General features: G+C 39.0%; 1 protein-coding gene across 2 annotated transcripts in view; it reads right to left on the reverse strand.

Annotated features, from left to right (window-relative positions):
- Positions 1–26,512, reverse strand: part of PIP5K1B (phosphatidylinositol-4-phosphate 5-kinase type 1 beta) — a 323,269-nt gene that overhangs the window by 87,275 nt on the left and 209,482 nt on the right. For both annotated transcript variants that reach the window (XM_082656617.1, XM_082656616.1), the window contains exons 8-11: positions 14,680–14,891; positions 13,264–13,347; positions 13,098–13,146; positions 10,159–10,243 (exon numbers count right to left, since the gene is read on the reverse strand). In XM_082656617.1, the coding sequence (XP_082512743.1) occupies positions 10,159–10,243; positions 13,098–13,146; positions 13,264–13,347; positions 14,680–14,891 (430 nt within the window). The remainder of the gene's footprint in view (positions 1–10,158; positions 10,244–13,097; positions 13,147–13,263; positions 13,348–14,679; positions 14,892–26,512) is intronic.

The following is a 26,512-nucleotide window of genomic DNA, read 5'->3' on the forward strand; positions in this document are numbered from 1 at the left end:
TCTAAGTTACATGTGAACTTTCCATTGTGTCAGGCTTTGGCACTCTTAATGCCCCTGTGATGTTCAAGGGTCAACTGTGTTTTAAAATTTCTAAGTCAGAGGATCTCAAATGTGGTTCAGGGACTGCTAGGAATCCCTGAAATTCTCCTCGAAGGTCTGTGATGTTAAAATTATTTTCTTAACAATATTAAGAAGTTATTTATCTTCCTCACTCCCACACTTTCCTGAGTTTTCTAGATGCTACATGAGCTGTGGTATCGCCACAGAGACTGAATTCAGAAGCATACAAGAGAGTCTGGATGTCTTCTATTAAGCCAGAATTAGGGATCTGAAAAAATATAAAATAATGCCACTTTTCCCAAGCAATTATTTGTTTTGGAAAACATAATTATTTTTCATAATTACTTTGTTAGAAATTTTTTACTTTTTTGTTAATATTGACGTATGTTAACATGCAATTTTTTTTATTGTTACCTTGTAAGAATATTTAAAATTTTCCTCAATTTAAAATTCTAATAGGTTAAATATAGACAGTTATAATCCACATAAATAAAAGCTCTTTGGGGCCCTCAGTCATTTTTAAGAGTGTAAAGTGGCGCTGAGACCAAAAGGTTTGAGAATTGCATAGTTCTTAGGTCAGTGCTAATTCTCTAAACTGAGAAACAACCAGGATCAGAAGAATGTTGGCAGCATCACGGAAGAGTGAATGAGGGGAAGATGCTCAGACAACTGTCTGTACTTGTTGTGGCTTATCATGGACCAAAGGCCAAGATCCCCCCAAAGAAATAGCTCTTTGCTCATTATCAGCAACACATACAATGAACAGCAGAGAAGACCCCAAAACAAACCCCTGCCAGGACCAGATGGCACCTAAAGAAAGCCTTTACTTTTGTCTTAAATGGTCAATCTTCCTTAAAGGAATTATCTGAGCCCATTCAGTGGATAAGGACTTGAATATTGCAGAAATTGAATACCTCAGGGACTTTTTTTTTTTTTTTCACATTTGGGGAGATCATTTATTTTCCAAACAATTTCATGGATTACAAATATGAACTCAAGTTGTGACTTTTTTTTTTATACCAGAGATTGGGTTGTGGCAATTGGATTCAGTAGGTTTCAAAAGGTTTGACGTCAATCATTGGCATCAGGGTGTGTTTTCAACTCTGTAAAAATCTAATCATGTGCACCTATACCTTTCGTAAGGTTTGATAACTCTGTCACTTGGAGGAAATGGGCGTGGTTTTTGGAGAATATATAAAACATCAAGCAGAGAGCCAAGCTCCTTCTTCTCCAGAGCCTAGAGCTGTTGTGTTTGGACTTGGCTGGGCTGTGGAGACTTTGGAAAGTTACTGCCACCAGGAGGTGAGCACCTAATCAGGGAATTGTTTCGACTGGAAAATCTCAAAGGATGGTTTGGGTTGCTGGTTACTTTCTTTTGTCCACAGAAACTCTTGGATTTGTCTTTGGCTAAATAATGGTGACAGGTATCGTGTGTCCACTTCCAGCTCTACATCCCGCTACTCAACTGCTCCTACCCTTAACTGCTTTTCAGCTCACCTATCTGCCATCCCCTGAACCTCCATGTTCATTCCTACTCCTGGGCCTTTGTACATGCTGTTCCTTCTACTTGAGATGCCCTTCTTGCCTCTCTTCCTAATAAACGCTGGCTTATAGTTTCAGGACTTAATTTAAATATTCTTTTCTCTGTGAAGCTCTCTTTGGGAAGATTGGTTTTATTTCCCTTTGTGTACCTACAGTAGCCTATGCAAAAACTCTATTAACAGCTGCTTTATTACATTATAAATCTTTTACATGTTACAATCCCTGACCCAAAATGGACCATGAAATTACCGAGGGAATTTAATTTTTTTTTAAAAAAAGCTTTCTATATTATTAATGCTTAGCATAGTGTTAGGTACATAATAGGTGCTCAAATGTTGGTTGAAAGAATTAACTATTGTTCTGAAATTTTAGGACAGTTGATTTTTAATTAATTAATGTATCAGTACTATTCTATTCCTTTCAGGAAACTAAGTTTTAGTACTCTAGACACATTATCTGGGTAGAGAATTTCAGTGAGGTTCCAACATTACGGTGACTAATATTTGCAGAAAGAATTATAGGATTTTGCAAACATTACTACATTGACAGCATGACTCAATTCTGGGGTGGGATAACAGATTTAAGAAGGCTAAAAAAAATGATTTAAAAAAAGAAACTTGAAGACCAAGTATTGTTTTCTTGGGGGTAGAGGTGGGGAGGGGAAGTTTTCACATACAAAGAAAGTATACCTGTCGTTGAATGGCTGAGTAGAACAGAGCCCCCTGCCAACCTGTGCTGGGAAAGTCTGAACAAGGAATAATCTTTGTTTTATTAAGCCACTGAGAATCCAGAGTTAATTTATTGCTGCAGTAAAACTTAGCTAACATGAGTAATAAACTATTTTTTTAAAATAAAATCACAACAGAAGGGGTGTGTGAATGTGTGTGTATGTGCTTAGTGAAATATTTGGAAATTTATATTCCCAAGTTTAAATTGTGACTTTCTCTGGGTAATGCATTTTCATTATTGTAATTCAATCTGTATTTTGTTCCTCTGAACTTTCTATAATAAACATGTATTACTTTCACAATCAGGAAAAAAAAAAGGAAAGTATGACTGTAGGAATTAAGGGCTTTAACTTAATCATAGCTGATACAGGATCTGGAAGTTGTATTTTAAACTGTCAACTTTACTAATTAAATGGCTACCCTTTGAAAAGCTGGTAGTAGATGAAAAGTCCATTCATTCATTCAATTATTCATCAAATAATGATCGAGGGTCTACAATGTGCCAGGAAATGTGCTAGCTTCTGGGAATATATGTGAGACCTACACACAGCCCCTACTTTTCAGGAACTCAAAGTCAAGTGGGGGAGCTAGAACAACAGCTTACTATAGCAGAGTATGGTAACTGCTGTGAAGGAAGCATCATCTGAGCTGAGATGTGAAGGAAGACCAGGGGAAGGATGGAGATCACTACAGGCAAAGGGACAAGAACATGTACAGATGTGGAGGCAGCCTGGAATGTTAGGGGTAACTGCAGGGCACTCAGAGCTGCTGGAGGCTTGAGGGTAGGGTAGAGCATGGAATGGGTGTGAGAAAAGTCACGGCTAGGGAAAGAGAGGCCACGTCACACAGGGACTCAGAAGCGAAGTTAGGATTTTGTGTACTAGGAAATACACTGAAGTTTTTATTAAGAAAAAAAGTTTTTTTAAGCATGGAAGGGTTTTAAATAGGAAATTAGCAAGAGGAGATTTAAACTGATGCCTCTGGCTGGGGTTGGGGGAGATTGGATTGGAAGGGGATAAGACTGGAGGTAAGAGAGGAACATGAGGGCCACAACTTTATGTGGAAAAAAAAAAAAAAGCCCAAACCAAAACCATAAAAATCACAATGGCTGAACTAGGAGAGGTGCTGTGAAAGAAGGGGATGAACTCGTGATATTTCCAGGTGAGACTAGGTATTGGTAAGTGACTGCATGTGGGTGGCTAGGCTTTGACAAAGCTTGATGCCTGCATGTCTGGTTTGGGTAACTGAGTAAACTGTGGTGACCTTCAGGGAGGCATGGACTCAGGATGTGAGGCAGGCTCTTGACCAACCTGGGGGAATCCAGAAATTAGTCCTAATATTTGTGGACAACTGATTTTTCAACAAGGAACCCAGATAATTCAACGGGGGAAAGAAGAGCCCATTCAAGAAATGGTGCTGGGGGCTTCCCTGGTGGTACAGTGGTTGAGAGTCCGCCTGCTGATGCAGGGGACACGGGTTCGTGCCTCGGTCCAGTTAGATCCCACATGCCGTGGAGCGGCTGGGCCCATGAGCCATGGCCGCTGAGCCTGCGCGTCTGGACCCTGTGCTCCGCAACGGAAGAGGCCACAACAGTGAGAGGCCCGCATACCGCAAAAAAAAGAAAAAAGAAAAAAAAGAAATGGTACTGGGACAACTGGATATCCACATGCAAAAGAATGAATTTGGACCCTACCTCACACCATATACTATAAATTAAATCAAACACCTGATAACAGAAACATGTGTTGAGAATATATAAAGAACTCTTACAACTCAACAATAAAAAGACAATCTAATTAAAAATGGGCAAAGTATTTGAATAGACAGTTCTCCAAGGAAGATATAAAGGGTCAATAAGCACATAAAAAGACGTTCAACATCATTAGTCATTAGAAAAACACAAATCAGAACCACATTGAGATACTACTTTATACTCACTAGATGTCTAAAATGAAAAAGACACATAGTAACATAGGGCCCGTGAGCCATGGCCGCTGAGCCTGCGCATCTGGAGCCTGTGCTCCGCAACAGGAGAGGCCACAACAGTGAGAGGCCCGTGTACCGCAAAAAGAAAAAAAAAAAAAACACAAATCAAAACCACATTGAGATACTACTTTATACTCACTAGATGTCTAAAATGAAAAAGACACATAGTAACATATGTTGGGGAGGATGTGGAGAGATTGGATCCCTCATACATTGCTGGTGGGATTGCAAAATCGGGTAGCTTCTTTGGAAAGGAGCCTGGCAGTTCCTCAAAATGTTAAATAGAGTTACCATCTGACCTAGTGTTTTCACACCTGGGTATGTACCCAAGAGGAATGAAAACTTATGTCCACAGAAACCCTGTACATGAATTTTCATAGCAGCATTATTTGTAGTAGCCAGAAATGTAAGCAACCCAAATATCCATCAACTAGTGAGAGGATAAACAATATGTGTTAAATCCATACAATGGAATACTATTCAGCAATAAAAAGAATAAAGTACTACAAGATGGCTAAACCTAAAGTACTACAAGATGGCTAAACCTTGAAAACGTCATGTTAGGCGAAAAAAGCCAAACACAGAAGGCCACATACTGGATAATTCCATTTATGTGACATATTCAGAACAGACAAATCCATAGAGACAGAAAATAAATGAGTAGTTGCCAGGGGTTGGGAAGAGGAAGGAATGAAGAGTAACTGCTAATGGATATGGGGTTTCTTTTCAGGGTAATAAATATGTTCTAAAATTAGATAGTGGTAATGTTTGTACAACTTCGTGAATATACTAAGAATCATCAAATTGCACATTTTAGAAGGGTGAATTTCCTGATATGTGAATTATACCTGAATAAAGATGCTATAAAAAGTAGACTAAGAAATCAAAATGGGAAAAAAATAGATTTGACTACTTGAGAAGTAAAAGACTTGTTACATCAAAAACATGATAAACTATACAAACTGGAAAGGTTCACAACTCACACCATATTTCATGCAATTGAGGATGCCATTGACTGCACCATTAATTTATATACTACTAAGAAAGCAAAAACTCCCAACATGGGGAATCTCATGGAGGAGCCTCACTAAACCTGGGATTCCCATGGGTTACATCCTCCATAAATCTACCAGGGGCCACAAGGAAACTCATGATTTTCAACCACGGCAAAGGGTAAAGAGAGGCAGAAAATCTTCCTTCAAAATTTGAACCAAGTTGGTATTCACACAGGATCGCAGGCTGAATAAATACTATGTTATGGTCCATCTTAGGCAAAAAAGACCTTAAACAGAAAATTTAATTGGTAGTGGTCTCAATTTGAGACCAATTTCAAGATACCACTGAGATAGTCAAATGCGAAACAAAAGTTTTTCTTAGAATGAAATAAGGTTAAAAAAAGAGACTGATATCTTTGACGTGTAGAGTTCATATAAATCATTTGGAAAAATAATAAACACTAATGTAAACGAGCAAATATTACAAAGCTCAATTCTCAAAGGAACTACAAATGGGTAATAAACATGAATAATGGTTGAACTTCACCAGTACTTAAGAAATACAAAATAAAACAACCAGATAACATCTTTTACTTATCCAAGTAGCACAATTTAAAAAGAATAATTCTGGCTAAAGGCTAGAAGAATATAGACTCTCGTGGAAGTCTAGAGTGGCATAATCATTCTGTGCAGTTATCTGCATTTTAAACCCTTAGTACTTCTTCTTGGAATCTATCCTAAAGAAATAGTCATAAGCTTGGACACCATATTTATCTAAAATCATGTTCACAAAAATACTCGTTAGAAAAAGGAGAAATAATGTAAATGTCCAAATGATAGAATCTTAAATAGATTAGGGCATACCCATATAATTTTAATGTTGTAGTGTAATTTTAAATGGTTTCTTTGTACAATATACAGTGATACGGGAAACTATTCATATTATAATATGTGAAAAATAGAGGACATATACATAAAATTGTACACCACTATGCTACCATTTTTATATAAACATACAAAGCACAGTAATAAAGATGGTAGGAAGTATGTGAAAATATTAGTAGTGGAGGATCTGAATAGACATTTTTCCAGTGATGACACAGAGATGCCAACAGAAATGGCTGTTATCTGAAAGATGACAAATAATAACTGTTGGTGAAGATGTTCAGAAAAGGGAACGCTTAGGCACTGTTAGTGGGAAGGTAAATTGACCAGCCACTATGGAAAACGGTATGGAGATTCCTCAAAAAGCTAAAAATAGAACTACCATATGATCCAGCAATTCCATTGCTGGATACTTATCCAAAGGAAACAAAACATTAATTAGAAAAGATACACGCATGCCTATGTTCACTGTAGCATTATTTACAACAGCCAAGATATGTGAGCAACCTATGTGCTCACCCATCAATAGATGAATAGATAAAGAAGATCACACACACACACATTGGAATATTACTCAGCCATAAAAAAGAATGAAATCTTGCCATTTGTGACCTCATGAATGGACCTACAGGGTATTATGCTAAATGAAATAAGTCAGACAAAGAAAGATAAATACTGTATGATTTCACTTATATGTGAAATCTAAAAAACAAAACAAATGAACAAACATAAGAAAACAGAAACAGAATTATAGATACAGAGAACAAATAGGTAGTTGCTGGGCAGATGGTGGTGGGAGAAATAGGTGAGGGAGATTAAGAGGTACAAACTTCTAGTTGCAAAATAAATGAGTCATGAGTATGAAATGTACAGTGTAGGGAGTAGCCAATAATTATGTGATATCTTTGTATGGTGACACATCATAAGTAGACCTATTGTGGTGATCAGTTTGAAATGTATAAAAATATCAAATCACTCTGTTGCATAACAGGAACTAACACAGTGTTGTAGATCGATTATACTTCAAAACTAAACACACTCATAGAAAAAGAGATCAGACTTGTGGCTACCAGAGGCTGGGGGTGGGCGGTGGAGGGGGAATTGGACGAAGGTGGTCAAAAAGTACAAACTTCCAGTTACAAGATAAATAAGCACTAGGGATGTGATGTACAACATGGTGAATATAACGAACACTTCTGCATGTTATAAAGGATAGTTGTTGGGAGAGTAAATCCTAAGAGTTCTCATCACAAGGAAAAACTTTTTTCTATTTCTTTAATTTTGTATCTCTGTGAGATGATGGCTGTCATTAAACTTACTGTGCTCATCATTTCATGATGTATGTAAGTCAAACCATTAGGCTGCACACCTTAAACTTATACAGTGCTGTATGGCAATTATATCTCAATAAAACTGGAAGAAAAAATATTTATAGTGGATATTTCTGGGTTGTGAGATATCAAATAATCTTTATGGTTTTCTTTGTATTTTCCAATATTTTTACATCGAAACGGTTTTACTCTCACAAAAATTAACTCAACATGGATTAAAGACTTAAACATAAGACCCGAAACTGTAAAACTCCTGAAAGAAAACATAGGGAAAAGTTCCTCAACAATGATCTTAGCAATGACTTTTTGGATATTACACCAAAAGCACAAGCAACAAAAGCAAAATAAACAAGTGGGACTACATCAAACTAAAAAACATCTGCATAGCAAAAGAAACAATCAATAAAATAAAGAGGCAGCCTACAGAATGCGAGAAAATATTTGCAAACCATATATCAGATAAGGGGTTAATATTCACAATACATAAAGAACTCATAAAACACAATAGTAACAAAAGCAAATAATCTGATTAAAAATTGGGCAAAGGACCTGAATAGACATTTTTCAAAGAAGACATACAGATGGCCAACAGATACATGAAAAGATGCTTAACATAACTAATCATTAGGGAAATGCAAATCAAAACCACAATGAGATATCACCTCATACCTGTCAGAATGGCTATTATCAAAAAGACAAAAAATAACAAATGTTGGTGAGGATGTGAAGAAAAGGTAGTCCTAGTACACTCTTGGTGGAAATGTAAATTAGTGCAGCCACTATGGAAAACAGTATGGCGTTTCCTCAAAAAATTAAAAAGAGAACTACCCTATGACTAGCAATCCCACTTCTGGGTATGTATCTGAAGGAAATGAAGTCACTATCTTGAAGAGATATCTGCATTTCCATGTTCACTCAGGCATTATTCACAACAGCCAAGACATGGAAGCAACCTAAGCGTCCACTGACAGATGAATGGATAGAAAAAAATAAGGAAATCCCACCACTTGTGACAATGTAGATGGACCGTGACAGTATTATGCTAAGTGAAATAAACCAGAAAGAGAAAGACAAATACTGTATGATCTCACTTACATGTGCTAAAAAATTGAACTCATAGACATAGAGAGTAGAAGAATTGTTACTTGAGGCTGACGGGTGGGTGAAATGGGGAGACATTGGTCGAAGGGGACCAACTTCCAATTATAAGATGAATAAGTTCTTGAAATCTAATATACAGCATGGAGACTATAGTTAATAATTCTGTCTTACACACTGGAAAGTTACTAAGACGGTAGATCTTAAATGTTCTCACCACACAAACACATACACACACACACAATTTGTAATTATGTGAGATGATGAAAGTCTTAAGTAACCTAATTGTGATAATCATTTTGCAATATATATGTGCATCAAATCATCACACTGTACACCTTAAACTTACATAATGTTATATGTCAATTATATCTCAATAAAGTTGGGAAAAAAAGCCTTAAAAAAGAAATTGTTTTACTTTCATTAACAAAAAACTCCAATAAATATTATAAGAAAAAAATCTGTCTTATATAAATACAAAATATGAACATTCTACTCTTTCAGTTTTTTTTGTGTGCTAAATTGTTATGAAATTGGACCACAAAATACATAAATGATAAAATAACATAAGTAACAACAGGGTTACTTTTTCCTTTTCATATAGCTAAAAAATTTTCTACATAAATAATACACATCCATTATGGAAAAATTGATAAATATTGATGTAAAGAAAAAGAAAATGCCACACAATCTCATGGTTCAGAATAACCATTGTTAACTTTGGGTTTAGTTTGCTCTTCTTTTTTTATGTCCTTATGGTTTAAAGTTAGGGTATTGATTTGAGATCTTTCTTCTTTTTTAATGTAGGCATTTATAGCTATAAATTTCCCTCTGAGCACTGACTTTGCAGCATCCTCTAAGTTTTAGAAATGTGTATTTTCATTTCCATTCATCTCTAAGTTTTTCCTAATTTCACTGTGTTTTCTTCTTTTACCCATTGGTAGTTTGAGAGTGTGTTGTTTAATTTTCACATATTTGTGAATTTTCCAGTTTTCACTCTTTATTGATTCATTCCATTGTGATCGGAAAAGACACTTTGCGTGATTTCAATCTTTTAAAATCTATTGAAATGTGTTTTGAGGACTAACATATGGTCTATTCTGGAGAACACTCCATGAGAATAACTACTGTTAACATTTTTATATATCCCATTAGAATTTTGTTGTGCATTTAGGTATGCAGACCAATAACTATATATATGTGAATGAAGCTAGCTATAAGGACTAAATGTACCTTTAATACATCATTTTTTATTTGTTGCATATTATTCCATTATTTAACTGTATCATAACATATTTAACCAATATATTATAGGGTTGGATTTTAGGCAGTTTATAATTTTTTCCAGCACAAAATTAGACTTTAATGATTACAGCATCAATAAATACCTGGCTAGGATACTTAACCATAGTTACTAAGTGATTACCACTTTTGGGAGATAAATAGTCCCAACTCTTCCAATAAAAATCTTACAAAGTGAAGTCAGCCAGTAAGTGCTAAAGGTAAAAAAAAAGAAATTCATAAAAATCTTACCTTGAATTTTCTTGAAAACTCTGGAATTCATAAACTTTAGAAATCTGTCTGCATAAAAGCTTGGTCTATGAACCGAAACAGTGTCCTGAAAAGACAAATCAGGTACCAGAGGTTTACCTCTCAGTTTGTTTCAAGCTAGAGGAAAGCTCTATGCAGTTGGCTCTCTGTTAGCCAATGTCCTTAACCAGAAGGTGGGGATGTTGGGAGCCACAAAAGAGTGATGCCCACGTGCTGTGTGCCCAGGAGCTGGGTTGGGGCAGGAAGCACAAGGCTCAATCTGAGCAGAGGTTCCAGATACTCATGGTGAAACAGAGCATTAAGAGGGGCAGGGGTGAGATGGCAAAGACTCTGCTTCATAAACCCAAACAGCTGATCCTTGTTCCACTGTGTGCCATGAGGGGCTTTTAAATTCCATTTTTTAACATGGAAGGCAGTGTCTCAAGTGTCATCTGGAATAAAGACATATCACTTTCAGTCAGGAACAAAAACTGGGGACATAAAGGAGCAAAACAGCCCTAAAGTAAGAGTGAGATAGAGGGCAAAAAAAAAAGTTTGCTGGTTTCACTTCCCAATAATAAGGTATGTAGACACCGGGAAGACTCCTAGGAGACAAGGCTGACTGATGACCCCTGTTATGTTCAATTTATCTACTAATTAGATAGAGTTGAATTGAATTAAATTGTTAATTCTCTCATGCTTGGTAGGAGTCTTAAGGACTGAGGGGGCATTTTATTACAAGTCCAGGAAAGAAGATGGATGAAGGAGCTAATTCTATATGTTTATTCAGTAGTCATTTATTTACTATCCAAGATACACATTCCTAAAAATAGTAAATTTGCTTATTTAGTGCGCCATTTTGATTTCAGGTTCATGGCGTCCAACAGGGAAACTTCTAAAAATTTACGTTTAGATACTATAAAGTGTCTGTGATGGGTTTAGAAGAAAAAACACACACTGGACCAGAACCCAGAGACCCGGTTCTGGTGTTAGCTCTAATTTTAAAAAGCTGTGTGGTTCTGGGTAAAGACACTATCTCAGTGCCTCAGTCTTTTCATCTGTGAAACTGGGTGTTACAATGAGGCATAAGGTAATTCTGTAATGATTGAGTTACGAAGGACACAGTATGGAGAAACCCTCTTTGCCAAGTTAAAATGGTCCCCTAGACTATCAGTGATGCTGCAGATGTGGTGGAAAATTTCCCACTGGTTTGACATGCACTCTCCCCAGTATTCAGTCAGCTCCTGTTGGAAGTGGACACAAATTCACAAGTACCATCATTTAAAAATATGTACGATGCAAGATGATTAAGATTCTTGCTTTCCAAGAGAAGTTAGATTGTGATTCTCCTTGGTATGAAGAAGCAGTGTTTAAAGAAGAGGCACTTTTGTAAAAAGACAAAAATAAGTCTTAATTATTGCTTATAATTATACAAATATATAATCAGCACAGAGATGCTGATTATATATTTGTGTAATTAAAAAAAGACACCAAAAAACAGAAGATATATCTTATTTAGACAAAAGTAGGGGCTCCTTAGAAGCATCTGACCAATAGAGGACTAGGCCATTCAGAGCACAAATCTCATTTGGTAACAGGGAATTGAAATTGTGTCAATAAACAGAAGGAGAATGAAACAGAGGGTGTTTACTCTCTTTCCCTTCCATATTCAAGGCATTAATGTAGTTGCTACTTTTCTCAGCTAGAAGGAAAAAAAATTAACCTACCATCTTGGCCTTTTCATAAAAAGAATCTTTGATTTGAATAACAAGCCTAAGTTTGATTCTCAGAAACAAACTTGTGAACCTGTTGTTTAAAAGTGCATTCTGTCGAAGGTCATTCCTTAGCCTGTGGACAAAATGCAGATCTTTCATGCTGAAAGGTTATTCCCAGTCTTCCACAGAACTGAAAAAGTGGGTGTTCTTTTCCAAAAAAGGAGAAGAATAGCATCTATAATTTATCTTTGCTTCAAAGGAAAGCATCTGCTAACATCTTAAAAAAATGTGTGAGCAAATCTTTGACCAATATATTCTCTGGAAGTGTCACTTTGAGTTATTAACTGAGGGAGGCTGAGGCCATAAATGTTCTGTCAACAGCAGGAAGTTCAAATTTAACATCTAGATAGGAAGTCTCGTGTGTGTGTGTGTGTGTGTGTGTGTGTGTGTGTGCGCGTGCGCGCGCATGTGCGTGTACAGAGAGAGAGAGAGACAGAGGCTACTCTTAGATAACCGATGGTTTTCTTCAGTCATGCCACTTCTGGGTCCAAAAGACATCCTCATGTCAGTCAGCCTTTGTCATGTATAAATCCAACACAACCGAAAAAGTTTTCCCTTCCTATGTCCTTATTATGTTAGGCATCATGTTGAACACTAAGGGGCATTATTTAATTTAACCCTCACATCAGCCTATGAGGCAGGTACGAGGTACTATTACTAGGCTTCTGCTACAAATGGGAAGCCAGGCTAAGAGATGACAAGCAAGCAATGTGTCTGGGACACATGGCTAGTAAAGTGGTTTGAATGCAGCGTTCAAGCCCAGGGCTGTTTACCATCAAAGTAGGGTTCAAATCCCTCTGAAGCTTGGTCTTGGGACAACTTGAGTTCAAGTGCCCTACTGGTCTTCCCAGTGTCTTTGAAAAGTCTCCTCCTTTTTCTCACCATCTCATAATTGGGCCCTGCAGATTGCACATAAAAACGAGACCTCATTTTGTTTTTCTGGCCTCTACCTAGTCACCGGCTGGATGGCCTCTATTTGAAGAGCTATTCACATTTATGTTGTCTTTGTCCTTAGATTTGAACAAATCTGCTAGCCTGAGACCCTGAGTTTATAAAGATCTTTGTTTCCTTTCCTCTTCTAGTGACATGGCTTCCTAGACATACTTTGAAGTCTCTGAGAAATCAGAAAAATATACAGTTTAATAAGGAGCATGATAAATCACTTACCCCATCATAAACAAGAGCTTTCCAGGAATGTTCCAACTTTTTCATTAACCTAAACATAAATGGACAGAAAAATAAGAATATAAAATCACTCCCATTTGGTGAATTTTCAGAACCTTTCATTCATTTATTTTGAAATAATAAAAGACTACTTCCCCAAATTTCTTACCTATATGATTGCAGAATATCAATAATGCCCATAAATAAAAGTAGCTTTTCTCCCTTATGGCTTTTAGCTGGAATGCCTCCCATTCTGTGAATAGAGCAAAAGAGAAAAAATTTATATGAATAGGAAGTTAAAAATCATTTCTAATAAATAGACTGTAAATGAAAATGGGTAGTCTCTAAGAATCCTGGACTCTCTCTCCCTTCATCTTTTTTTTTTTTTTTTTTTTTTTGCTTCAGCTAAAGTCTTCCTGGGAATCCAGAATGATGTACCTCCCCTGAAGGAGAATAACACCATAGCTGTCAATTCTGAAGAGCTGGATGGGAAGAATTCACTTAAAAAATCATTCCTACTTTAAAACCAAGAGCAAGAATTTTAAAGTATTTCAAAATACTGCTCATCAAAAATGCAAAACTTTTATATACTTACCATGAGATTTTTAAATAAAATATAGAACAGCACAAAGAAAAAATATATAAAGAAGCCATTCCTAGGATGCAAAGATAAACACTATCAACATTTGGTACATCTTTCCTCTGTGTGTGTATATTTATTAATACACAAAAGCTATTATTTAATTTATCATGTTTTATAACCTGAATTTTTCACTTGCTAAATGATGAACATTTCTTCATATTCAGTGCTAATGTGCTTTTAATGGCTGTATAGTACTTCACTATACTGATACAGAATAATTTGTTTAATGAGTTATTGGACATTTAGATGGATTTATAGAAAGGATTAAAAAAATCTTTAATATGTATGAATTTCCTTCATAAAAGTGAAACGTGCCTGTTATTTAGTCATTGTTGGAGAAATGATTTCTTTCTTTCAGTCTCCTTGCTCAGCTAAGTACACACACATGACACAACCAAAGAAAATTACTGAAATGGTTGACTGTAATTGTTTCTGTTAGTCAATGTGCACTTTTTATACATGCAAACTAATCCTGCAGTTACTATCACATCTCGTTGAAGCAAGAGATCACATCTGCCAGGGTACAGGACGAGGACAACAGAATCCTCTAACGCACATAAAAAGCTCTGAATTGCGGACATAAGTTCTATCATGTATTTGCTTAAATACATGTTTATTCAAATTCAAAGAATATTCACCCTGCTTGCGGTGGATGTTTTGAATATGTAGTAAATAGGGATAAAAACATTTTTAGCCATTGTTAAAAAATGGAGCCATTTGAAAAAAGAAACCATGTGGGTGAAAGAATGGTAATAACTCGAAAAACTGCCACTCATCTAGTTATCCATGGATGAAAGGAAATAAGGCTGGCTTAATCCACTTTAGCACCAGGTAGGAATCTATCCCTAAAGAGCCACCATGAAGGGAACATGCTTGCATTTAATTATCCAATGACGTTGGCTGCCACGATCAAGGATATGTGTGGGCAGGTGCTGCACTTACGTGTCCGGGTTCTCTGTGATGATCCCGTCTCCCGATTTCCCTGGACCCTGGATGGATTCCATTGCTGTTGAGTAGAGGACCTTTTGCATCCCAGACCGCTTAGCATCAGGCACATTTTGTGAAATCTCCTCTTCTTTCTCTTTGAGGGAATGGTCCAAGATGTGGATTCCCAGCAAAAGGCTATAGTCCATGATCTTGAAGCTTTCCAGCACCTGAGTAAGGAAAAGAACAAGGAGGCCCGTCACTCAAATGGCTTGTAGATCTCATCTGCGCAGAATCAGAGAGATATGCAGACATGCAGCTCTTGCTTGCCTCCCAGAGGGTGGCTGAGAGAGGAAAAATCAAAATAAAAACATTTGAGGTTATGATTAGGTCATGTGCAGTAAGGATTATCACCATGGCTCCGAGATGATACTTTTATGTAAATATAGAATAAGCACATCTTTCCTCAGCACTCCATGAATGTTTCACCAACAGCATTTATTGAACACTTTCCATGTGCCAGGTGCTAAACGGTTCATTTGGATTCAATCCTCACAACTCTTTGAGCTAGGTGCTATTATTATCTCTGTATTACAGATGCAAAAAATGAGACACAGAGAGAGAGATAATTTGCTCAATATCACACAGCTTATAACTCACACTGCCGGGATTTGAACCCAGGCAGTCAACTCCAGCATCTTAGGTACTAGAGGAGAGACACCAACAACCAATGGTTTCTACAAGCCTGTATACCCTCCTCAGCACGAAGACTCAGCTGGAATGGGCTTTTGTCTGAAATCTGTTCTCATAAACTTCCATCTTCCTAGAGTTTAGTGGTCTCCTTTTCAAAGCTTGACTTTCAAAGTTATCATTCGGTTCCCTGCAGCGAGTCTTTTCTAAATGTATGGTCTCAACAAAGAACAGGACTCACTGTTTAATTATCCACTCAGCAAACAGTGGGAAAGAGAAGGAATTGAAAGTAGCTGGATGCAGCCAGACAAAGGAGATAGCAATGCTCTGACAGGAAAACGACGGAGACACGGTCGAGATGCGAGACAGGCCATCAACATGGCTTCCGAGTGTGGGTAAGTCTTTGACACTCAGGACCCTTCAAGTGAGGAAGAGTGTTCAGGAGGGGTTCAGGAAAATGGGGTGTGTTCCTCTATGATAAAGTTCTTTTCCTAATAGTCTGTCTATGATTCTCTTCCTAAAACAGGTTTTTTTTCCTTTTTTTTTTTTTAACACCTTGGCATTTTTCACACAAAGTTGCTCAGGAAATCAAAACAGCCCAGAAAGACCAGTTTGCACAGCAGAATAGCTATCTCTGAACCAACAAGATAATCTATCACTGTACCCTAGCTAGGATATGCCTTTGCAGATCAGAGTCTATAGATAATTGTTTAACCAGGGACTGAATACGTACCCAGAATATCTTACACTTCTCATTCTCCCTCAGCCCAAGTGCTTTTGATCGGGTTATACTTCTGAAAACGGAAATCATAAAAAGCCAACAAGGGCTTCCCTGGTGGTACAGTGGTTGAGAGTCCGCCTGCCGATGCAGGGGACACGGGTTCGTGCCCCGGTCCGGGAAGATCCCACGTGCTGCGGAGCGGCTGGGCCCGTGAGTCATGGCCGCTAAGCCTGCGCGTCTGGAGTCTGTGCTCCGCAACGGGAGACGCCACAACAAGTGAGAGGCCCGCGTACCGCAAAAAAGAAAGAAAAAAAAAAAGCCAACAAAAATATCACTGTACTTCTAGCCTGCTTACTAGTGCCCTTTTGGTGTGTCCCGATTCCTTTAAAGGTTCTGGGCTTGTGGTACCCAGGAGCACAGCTTGGATGTTCAGCAGGAAAAGGTTGGCTGACACAGAAATTCTGGTCAATGGGCTATAAAATAATGGCTTCACGATCTGCTGGAGGGAACAGCCCTGTGCTCAATGGGTGAAAGTCACAGCCTTGTGCCCTGCACAGCCCAAAGTGCCCATTGGTAAATGTCCCCCCCCCCACCCCCGCCCAAAGCAGTGAACTGGTTTCAAAAGCAAATTCTAATCAGTCCCTGTGACAATATTGTAAATGTTCCTAACAGGCATCTAGAGTAGTGAAAACTGAAAGGCACTCGTGGACTCCATATTTGTTTCATTTTTCTCTGCAAAGCATCCATATAATAGTCCTGCTTGTTAATAAGCTTTCTTTATACAATACTTTTTCTTATAATTTCTTATAATACTTTTTTAATGCATGATTCAACGTGAACTGTTTCATTTGTACTTAGAGTCTCCTTTCTTGCCCAAGGACAATCCAAAGAGAACATGTGCATTTTATAAGAAATATGAAGTCAGGCTGTGGTCCAACTTCAACTGGTAGACAAGGCAAGAAATGATTTCATCGCTTTAAGTGGTCAAATATTAGTCTGGGTTTATTTAAAAAACATACAAACCAAAACTTAGAGAACTAGGAAAAAGTTACAAATAAATTTTAAACAGAGATTAGTTTCCTCTATACTCTTTTTGTTTTTTGGTTTTTTTTTTGCGGTACGCGGGCCTCTCACTGTTGTGGCCTCTCCCGTTGCGGAGCACAGGCTCTGGACGCGCAGGTTCAGCGGCCATGGCTCACGGGCCCAGCCGTTCTGCGGCATGTGGAATCCTCCCGGACCGGGGCACGAACCCGCGTCCCCTAGCATCGGCAGGCGGACTCTCAACCACTGCGCCACCAGGGAAGACCCTTTCCTCTGTACTTTTAAACTGGATTGCCAGCAACCCTGAAGGGGCTTCACTGTCCTCAGGGGGCCAGGCTTCTACTTTCCGAGTGAAAGTCTTAAAAAAAAAAGGATAAATTTTATTCCCATTGTGTGGAAAGTTGACCATGATATTTGGATTTGAGGTTAGGGAAAGTCACCATCCATAAAAAACGTTAAGGAAGAAAATGATAAATATATAGACATATATATATATATATATATATATTTTTTTTTTTTTTTTTGCGGTACGCAGGCCTCTCACTGCTGTGGCCTCTCCCATTGCGGAGCACAGGCTCCGGACGCGCAGGCTCAGCGGCCATGGCTCACGGGCCCAGCCGCTCCGCGGCATGTGAGATCTTCCCGGACCGGGGCACGAACCCGCGTCCCCTGCATCGGCAGGCGGACTCTCAACCACTGCGCCACCAGGGAAGCCCTAGACATATATTTTAAATCAAATTCCCAAACTTGTGTAATGAAAAATTCCGGGAACAGATTTTAGTCACGTGCACTGCAGATCTGCATCAATTACGAACAAAATAGTTCTGTTATTCATATCCTCTCAGATCTTTAATGAAAGGAATCGATACATCTGCCAAATCTTAACATGCGAGCTTTGAGAGGGTGCAACGTCCTGCAACGTAACAGACGCCAGTCTCATCAGTCACTCAGGCGCACATTTCCTCCCAGAGTGTCGGCCTGACCTCACTGTTGCTGGTGGATCCTGTACCTATGCATTTGCTATGCAAAACACAGTTGCAAGTCAGATACAGGTGCTTTCCCATCTAGCTTGGGCAAGACCTTACTCCAGGAAAGATTCACAGATGTATGTAAAACTGAAAGCAAGCTGAAATACCACAATGCTTTTTATCGTCAGAGCCAGATTATTTTTTCTCTTATTTCTCAAGGACTATTTTTAAGTCAGTAATAATATCGGAATGTGGTATAAAAGTCAATGTTAAAGCAGCTGCTACAAAATCCTGACGATGTGATCAAAACTATCTTTTTCTGACAGAAACAGACTCACAGACTTAGAGAACAAGCTTAAGGTTACCAGGGCGGAAGGGTAGGGGGGAGGGATAGTTAGGGAGTTTGGGATTGACATGTACACACTGCTATATTTAAAAAGGATAACCAACACGGACCTACCGTGTAGCAGAGGGAACTCTGCTCAATATTATGTAACAACCTAAATAGGAAAAGAATTTGAAAAAGAATAGATACATGTATAGGTATAACTGAATCACTTTGCTGTATACCTGAAACTAACACAACATTGTTAATCAACTATACTCCAATACAAAATAAAAAGTTTTAAAAAAACCTATCTTTTTCTGAAATAAAGCATATCCTCTAGGCTCTCATGGCTGGCAACGCATCAGGTATGCTCCCATTCACATATGATTTCTGTAGACTTGGTCTACACCTAACGTGGGAGATGTCCTAACTTAGAATGACAGGCACTGCTATCCTCTTTTCACAGCCAAAGGTCATAAAGAGTGGCCAGTTTTTTCCTTTTCCATCTCTGGGCCATAGCCCTTAGCCCTCTGCTAGAAGGAACCAGAATGGCTGCACGGTAGTAAAGACTTTGTGCTCTGGGGCCAGGTGGCCTGCCTCATTGGACTCGTGCCTCCCCCATTGGTTTGTCCTTGAGCAGAGCATGTAACCTTTCTGGGCCTGGCATCCTCATCTGTAAAACAGAAATAACAGGGACACCTGCCTCACAGAGTTAGTATGAAGATTAGTTCAACCACATAAAGTCTTAGGACAGTCACGGCATACAGAAAGCACCCAATAAATACTACTTTTTCTTGTCGTCCTTGTTCTCTTCCACCTGTAGAATCCATCACTGCTGACCACCCCCCACTGGAACCTCCACTCATCCTCAGCTCCTGGGGCCCAGCTTCTCTTGGTTCTTTGCCTTCCTATTCGTTTTTCCCACTTTTTTCTTCTAGGCCCTAAAAATAGTCACCAGAGTTCTCTCTTCAACTCTTCTCTTTTTCTTCTCTTTGGTAGTGATGTTCATTTACTCTTTTCGCTTGGAAAAAACAAGTTGAGTGTCTAGTCTGTGCCAGGCACCCTGGAAGCTGCCAGATCTTCAGGAGTAAGTAAAACAGACAATGACACCATCCTCAAAATTACACAAGCTTGAACCACAGATTGGAATAAGGCCTGGAAGGAAAAATCAGGGTGCTGTGGAGATACCCCACAAAAGGGGGACCTACTTTTGACTGAAGGGTATCAATAGTGTAGGTGAGGGTTGACGGTACTTGAATGCGGTGGCAGCAGGGGAGCTCAAGGGAGACGTGGATAGATTTAAGAATCTTTTAGGGGTAGATTCCAACTATTATTGCTCTACAGACAATTCCTAAAATGTTACCTTTAGTCCAAACTCACTCCTAACCTCCAGTCCTGTACATTTCCCATAGCCTTCTGGACGTTTCTAAACTTCTGTACACTTTCCCCCCAAGGCAGTTCTTTCTCACTTTTTCTCTCTTACCTGAAATCATTCTAATGTGGATTTCAGACTCCCTGACTCCTTTTCCTTTCATGAAGTTGCCCAGTCCAGCAGCTTCTATAATCAAAATGATTCTCCTTGCTAAAGCTTTGATTTCAACTTCCCTTTTTTCCCTTTCTGATTCATTCCTGACACCTTTACTTGACCAGGTGACATCACACCTCTCCTCAAAGCCTGTAGTCTCTCACCATTGTTCAAGTGACACTGAAGGTCCTTGCTACCGTGGCCCCAGCCAACATCTCTCTGTTATTTCATACCTGTCTAGAGATATCTCCCAGGCTAGTAAACGGAAATCCCTTAATTACCCCAAAATGTGCCCTGAAGAGGTAAGATGAACAGCTCATGCTGTTCCTGTTTCTTCTAGAAGGTCCTTATTCAAATCACACTGGTTTTTCAAAGTCTATCTCAATTCTTAGCTCCATGAAAACTATACTCATGATCTGCACGAAATATTAGGAAAACACCTCCTCTCTGAAAACCCAAGCACATTATCAGTGCCCCTCTACGGAATAAAATCTGACCCTCGGTTTATCTATACTTTTCCTATGATGCACATAAGGCTACTCTGCTCACCAAAGACTTGCTTTACTTTGTGCTCCCTGCTGTACACTCAGATCACAGCAGAAATGTGCATTTGTTATACTGCTTTCCCTGTGAGCAAGCAAGTGAAAAAATATTCAGCAGCAAAAAATGTATAGCAATACATCTTATATCTCAAATATAAGAACTTAGATTCTCCGCTTCACAATTACAATGCTTGTGAAAAATCTTCAGCACTGAAAGCATTTACTGTGATTCTCTGGTCTGTCATCAGAAAAAAAGAGAGCTAATAGCCTACAGTATTTTCAAACGTTCCCACACCAGAGGTATTTATACGCACTGTGTCAGGGACAAAAATCAAGCTGTTATTTAGAGACTCTGAATTCACTGTTCAGTAGGCACGCAACTAAATGGCAGATAAAAGGCAAGCTTGTTGGTTGTAAACTAGCCTGAGCTTGGAAGCTGGTAAGATCATCACATTTCTTTTTAGGAAGGCTTTGCAAAACGAGCATGTCACAGGCTGGGTCAACTTCAAAAACCCTTTAACTACCCAAGAGTGCTTGGTGCTAAGTTTAAGATGGAGGCTCTGTTCTGAAACACATCTTAGGGTTTCCTTAGCATTCCTGTGCTCTGTTTCTCTGCTTTTCCAATCTGTAAGGAATGTGAAGTTAAGTTGGCATAAGACTGAGAAAGGAAAATCATCAGATAAGTCCAAAAGACTGTTGAAGAACAGAACCAGAAGATATTAAGAGTGGCAAAAATAATTCAAGTCATCTGTAAGCGATGCTTTATGCAAAGTGGAGAAAGAAGGATGGTGATTCTAGGAGGAAAAAGATGCTCTTTAATCAGATCTTAGGCAAGGTTTCTAATGACTTCCCATGTCACGGGGGCTCTTATGAAAATTAATCCATTCATTAAATATTTTACTGAGCACCTGTTATGTGCTCAGCACTCTCTTGTTTAGAAATCCTTTGAGCATTCTAGCTAATATGTGATAAAACAAGAACATTGCCATTTTACAACCCCTAATGAATTGACGGATCTAGTCAGTGGTCAGCAATGCCGCTAACATCACAGGAAGAAAGGCATTCTGACACTATGTCCCTCCAGATGCGAGGAGAGAGCACTAAAAATAAAGTCAAACCTAAATCTGACCAAACCTTTAGATCCAACAACCACTCTACAGGAAAAAAAAAAAGGGGAGAGAGGCACATATTAAAAGAAATTATAGGGATGTAATCAACAAAAGCTGGACAATGGAATAAACAAACCAATTTCTTCAACAAATATCCACAATGAAAAAATAAGTGACCAGGGTGAGGGGTGGGGGGTGGATCCTATTTAAATCCTGATCTAAACTATAAAACAAGGTTTTATGTCTGACACAACCAGAAATTTGGACACTGACGAGTAAGAATTGTTAATTTTGTAAAGGTATGATAAAGAGGTTCTAGTTACTTTTACAAAAAGGAGTCCTTAGTTTTTAGGGACTCTTACTAAAATATATTTCAGCAAAATGATGTGATGTTTGGAATGTGCTTCAAATTCTATGGGGGGGTTGGAAGTGGGCTGAAACAAGATTGGCTACAAGTTGAAAACTGTTGAAGCTGGGTACAGAGTACATGAGTGTTCGTTATAATATTCTGTCCACTTTTGCATAGGTTTGAATTTTTCAAAACGTAAAGTTTAATACACTGCTTTGAAATGCTTAGATGAAATGCATTCATATGCCTGTTTAGAGTTAACTTACCACTACCTCTGCTAATGACAGGCAAGAGATGGCACAGATAAAAATAAAAAATTATTTGGGATCTTAACTAAAATAATTAAAGCAGAAAAGTTGTTATGTTCTGCACTCATCTCACCTGATCATTCTTTGATGAAAGATCTAAAGACCAAACAAATTAACAAGATGTGGAGCTGACAGGAAGATGTATCAAGGGCCCTGAGTAATTTTCCAAGTGGCCTTGTCTAGTCCTTGAATGAAGAGTAAATGACTGGGCTTCCCTGGTGGTGCAGTGGATAAGAATCTGCCTGCCAATGCAGGGGGCACAGGTTCGATCCCTGGTCCAGGAAGATCCCACATGCTGCAGAGCAACTAAGCCCATGCGTCACAACTACTGAGCCTGAACTCTAGAGCCCACGAGCCACAACTACTGAAGCCCACGCACCTAGAGCCCGTGCTCCGCAACAAGAGAAGCCACCCCAATGAGAAGCCCACGCACCACAACAAAGACCCAGTGCAGCCAAAAATTAAAAAATTGAAAAAAAAAAAAAGAGTAAATGACTGGCAAAAACATTTGTGTTAATTCGATGACACAACACAATTCAAAACGGTATCCTGAAGATTTTATACAAATAGACATTCCTGGACCCACTGGTTTACGGTAAAATGAATCCAAGGGTCTGCCATTTACCCGCAAAGTAGGCTCCTTGGAGTACAGCTCCAGAATTACTCACATGTGCAAGCCCAGTTAAAGCTAAATGTTGTTTTATAATTTAACTTAATTTCCTCAACACAGCTCAGAGTGTTCTTTGCTAATATAATAAAGAGAAAAAACAGGCTGTGACGAGCCATACAATTTTGACTGGTAAAGCAGACTGAAATAAATATTCAGTCCTTAGCCTAGTGATGGCAATAGTGTGTTTTTCACTGTGTCTAATGTGGTGATTTAGAATTCTGAGCTGTGCTTGATTACCTTGTACAGAGGCTTTTTTTGCTCACTTAAAAAGCTTAAAGTAATAGAAGTATACCTTAGAGGCACTAGAAATAGTCATTTATTATTTTAAAACCTCTATCTATCTATGAAAAGATATATGAATGAATAATATATATATTCATCATCTTCTATATTAGATGGGTTATGGATCTTTTTCTTTAAAGACACTTTGTTTCTACACATAAATATATCTTAATAAATTATTTGTAAACAGATTTAAAAGTAACACATTAAAATTGTCAAGGACTTCCCATTTTATCTTTTGGTTTGCTTTGCCATGAGTAATTTGCTTCACTGTGGCTTAACTGGTGGGACAGTTGAGAGTCTGGGGCTGTCCAGCTGTCCAGTGAGACTCAGAGGCCACACGTGGCACAAGTTTCCACATCCACTTCAATGTATGAGGTGCAATTCCTGAATCTTCCTCACTGTCTACTACAGTCCACCTGCTGTGGTGAACTGCCTCTCTGGGTAAAGAGGAAAAAAGTCCTATTCCCTCCCCTCTGCACTTTAATAAACAAAGACAGCAAAGAAGAATGGGGTAATCTGTCCACAATAAATAAGACCTCAGTGGTCTGGCCTTATGGTTTAAACACTAGGCTTCTTTGAGGCGAGGGCCATATCCTATTCATTTTTATCCCTCCCACAGACTTAGCACAGAGCCTTTTGCAGAGCAAGAATTTAAACTATTTGTTGAATGACATGTAATTAATTTGGTAGGAAGGGAAGGTACAATTTGTCAACCAAGATTCCTGTGGTGGTTTGAAGCCAGAAAAATTAAGCCAAACCATGCTCTGAGATCATAAAAGGTTCCACAGGGCAGGAACAGTCTTAAGTCTGGGAAAGTCATCATTTGTATGGAAAAACTTACGATTTATGAAGAACAAGTACCTACCCGTGCGGTAAGTTTTAAGAAGTGACAGAAAACCCAGGTTGTGGGAGCCGTCACTAGAAATGAATTCTTTGGGGTCTTGAGGTATTTTGATTTATTTAAGAAACAATTATATGTGTACATGGTCAAAATTAAAGAAAGCATAGGATAGTAGCTCAGTGCCACATCCCACACAGCATGAGGATGATGTTTTGAGGTGGAAATAGAATATAGTAAGTGGAGAGCCCTGTAGCAATGTTCTAGTCTCTGTATGTCAAGATGTGATCAATACCCTACATTTTCAATGGTGTGTATCTAAAAAGATGGAGTGACAAAAGAGGGTCAGTCTACACCAGTCCTCAGAGGGAGTTCAACTTTGAATAAGAAGACTATTAAAATTGAAACGTGACTATTTAAACCCGAAAAGACTGAAATATTATTAATTGGTAAGTTCAAGACTGGATTTTAGTGAGCAAAAGAGTAGTCATAGAAAATGAAGAGACTCAATTTTCCCTACACCTCTGAGTGGAGAGAATAAATTTGCAACCCAGAATCACTGCTTTCTCTGTTCCTTGAGAATACACTTGTCAACATATTTTCTGAAATTGCTAATAATCTAGAAAAAGTTGTACAGCTCTTTCATAAAGAGGAATATCAGAGTCTGGCGGAGCTCTATCTCCAGAGAATGTCCATTATCATCCGAAGCCAGATGACCAGGTTCTTGTGAAAACACAGTAAACAATGAGTTGGCATCTAGAATGGTTTGTTTTTGGAACAGCTGAAGTTGACTGAACACGGGCAAAGTTTACAAACGAGGTCTTCATGTGGAGGAATGAAGAGAGGAAGTCAACAATATCGGACTCTAGCCAGGCTCACTCTCAGGCTGGATGAGGATATTTTAAATAAACATTAGGTTTTAACTTCCCTGCCTCCCTAATAGCTACGGACAACTAATATATCCAGTGGACTATGTATCCCTTTTAAAATAGTTTTTTCAAGTATACATATAGAGAAGTGCACAGATATATCCTTTTGTTTATAAAAAGTTGAAATTTAGGGCTTCCCTGGTGGCGCAGTGGTTAAGAATCTGCCTGCCAAAGCAGGGGACGCAGGTTCAAGCCCTGGTCCGGGAAGATCCCACATGCTGTGGAGCAAATAAACCCGTGCGCCACAACTACTGAGCCTGAGCTCTAGAGCCCATGAGCCACAACTACTGAGCCCGCACTCTAGAGCCTGCAAGCCACAACTACTGAAGCCCGTGAGCCACAACTACTGAAGCCCGCACACCTAGAGCCTGTGCTCCATAACAAGAGAAGCCACCGCGGTGAGAAGCCCACGCACCACAACGAAGAGAAGCCTCAGCTCGCTGCAACTAGAGAAAGCCCGCACACAGCAACGAAGACCCAAAGCAGCCAAAAATAAAAATAAATTTTAAAAAGTTGAAATTTAATATATAAATTCACTAATAACAGATTGTCCTTGGCCATTTCACTCCTTTGAGGGGAGGTAGAAATTCTCCTGTGGAGATTCTCTACCTCACAGTATAGAAGTGCAGAATTTCGAGGAACAGAAGTGAGGAGAGTAGTTATCCTTGCTGGATTGAAATAACTCAATTAAGGTATGTCTTTGAAGGAAGAACAATGGTGATATCAAAGGGACAGTCACTTGCAGGAGAGAGGACGCATATAAAAGTGCTGATAGGGCCAGGGACGAAGAGCTGTGTACATGAGCCAAAGCCTCTCAGAAGCCAGATGTGCTGAGCTTTTTGGAAAGAACTAGAACCAGTGCGTGGCCCAAGAAGTACCTTGCCTTTCACAAGGCAGTCATGTAGGCCCTCTTCCTCCATAACGTGGGTACTCAGTAAATGGGCACTGTTGAATGAATAAAATAAAGCCCTATAAAAATCAAACAGATTTTTCCCCCTTTAAAAGTGTTTCCACAGGGCATATTTCTGATCCATTTCCTAAACTTTGTAACATTTTCCCAGACCCTGGAAACTCTCAAATACTTCTTAAGTCTCTGGAACTCAGTCTCTTACTAGATTCCAGAATCTCCTAAGCTATGGAGGTTCAACTCCGTTTTGTAAGTTGCTGGGGTCCGCCACCCCTCCGTCTCCCATGGGCTTGGTTATTTACAACCCTGCTCTAATTCACAGGGTCATCCGTGTGACAGACTTACACTGGCACCCACAACCAGATCCACTCCGGCCAACCTCACAGCCTTTCCAGACACATCTTCAAAGCCAGGGTTGCTACTGTCATGTCCCCCGCGGCCACTTCCCCTTCCTGCTCTACCTCTTTGCTCTGGTTTCCCAGGATTCCCGCAGGGGAGGAGGATATGGCCACAGGGACATTTCCTTCCCGTTGCTCCCTGCCCTCAGATACTCTGTGAGTCCTCCTATTTGGGGCCTACAGTGACCTAACCTCTAGACCCAGGGTCATCTACAAAATCAAAGACAGGTAGGTTCTATTCAC

This window comes from Grampus griseus, assembly GCF_964374135.1.
Source record: "Grampus griseus genome assembly, chromosome: 6".
Taxonomy (NCBI): Eukaryota; Metazoa; Chordata; class Mammalia; order Artiodactyla; family Delphinidae; genus Grampus; species Grampus griseus.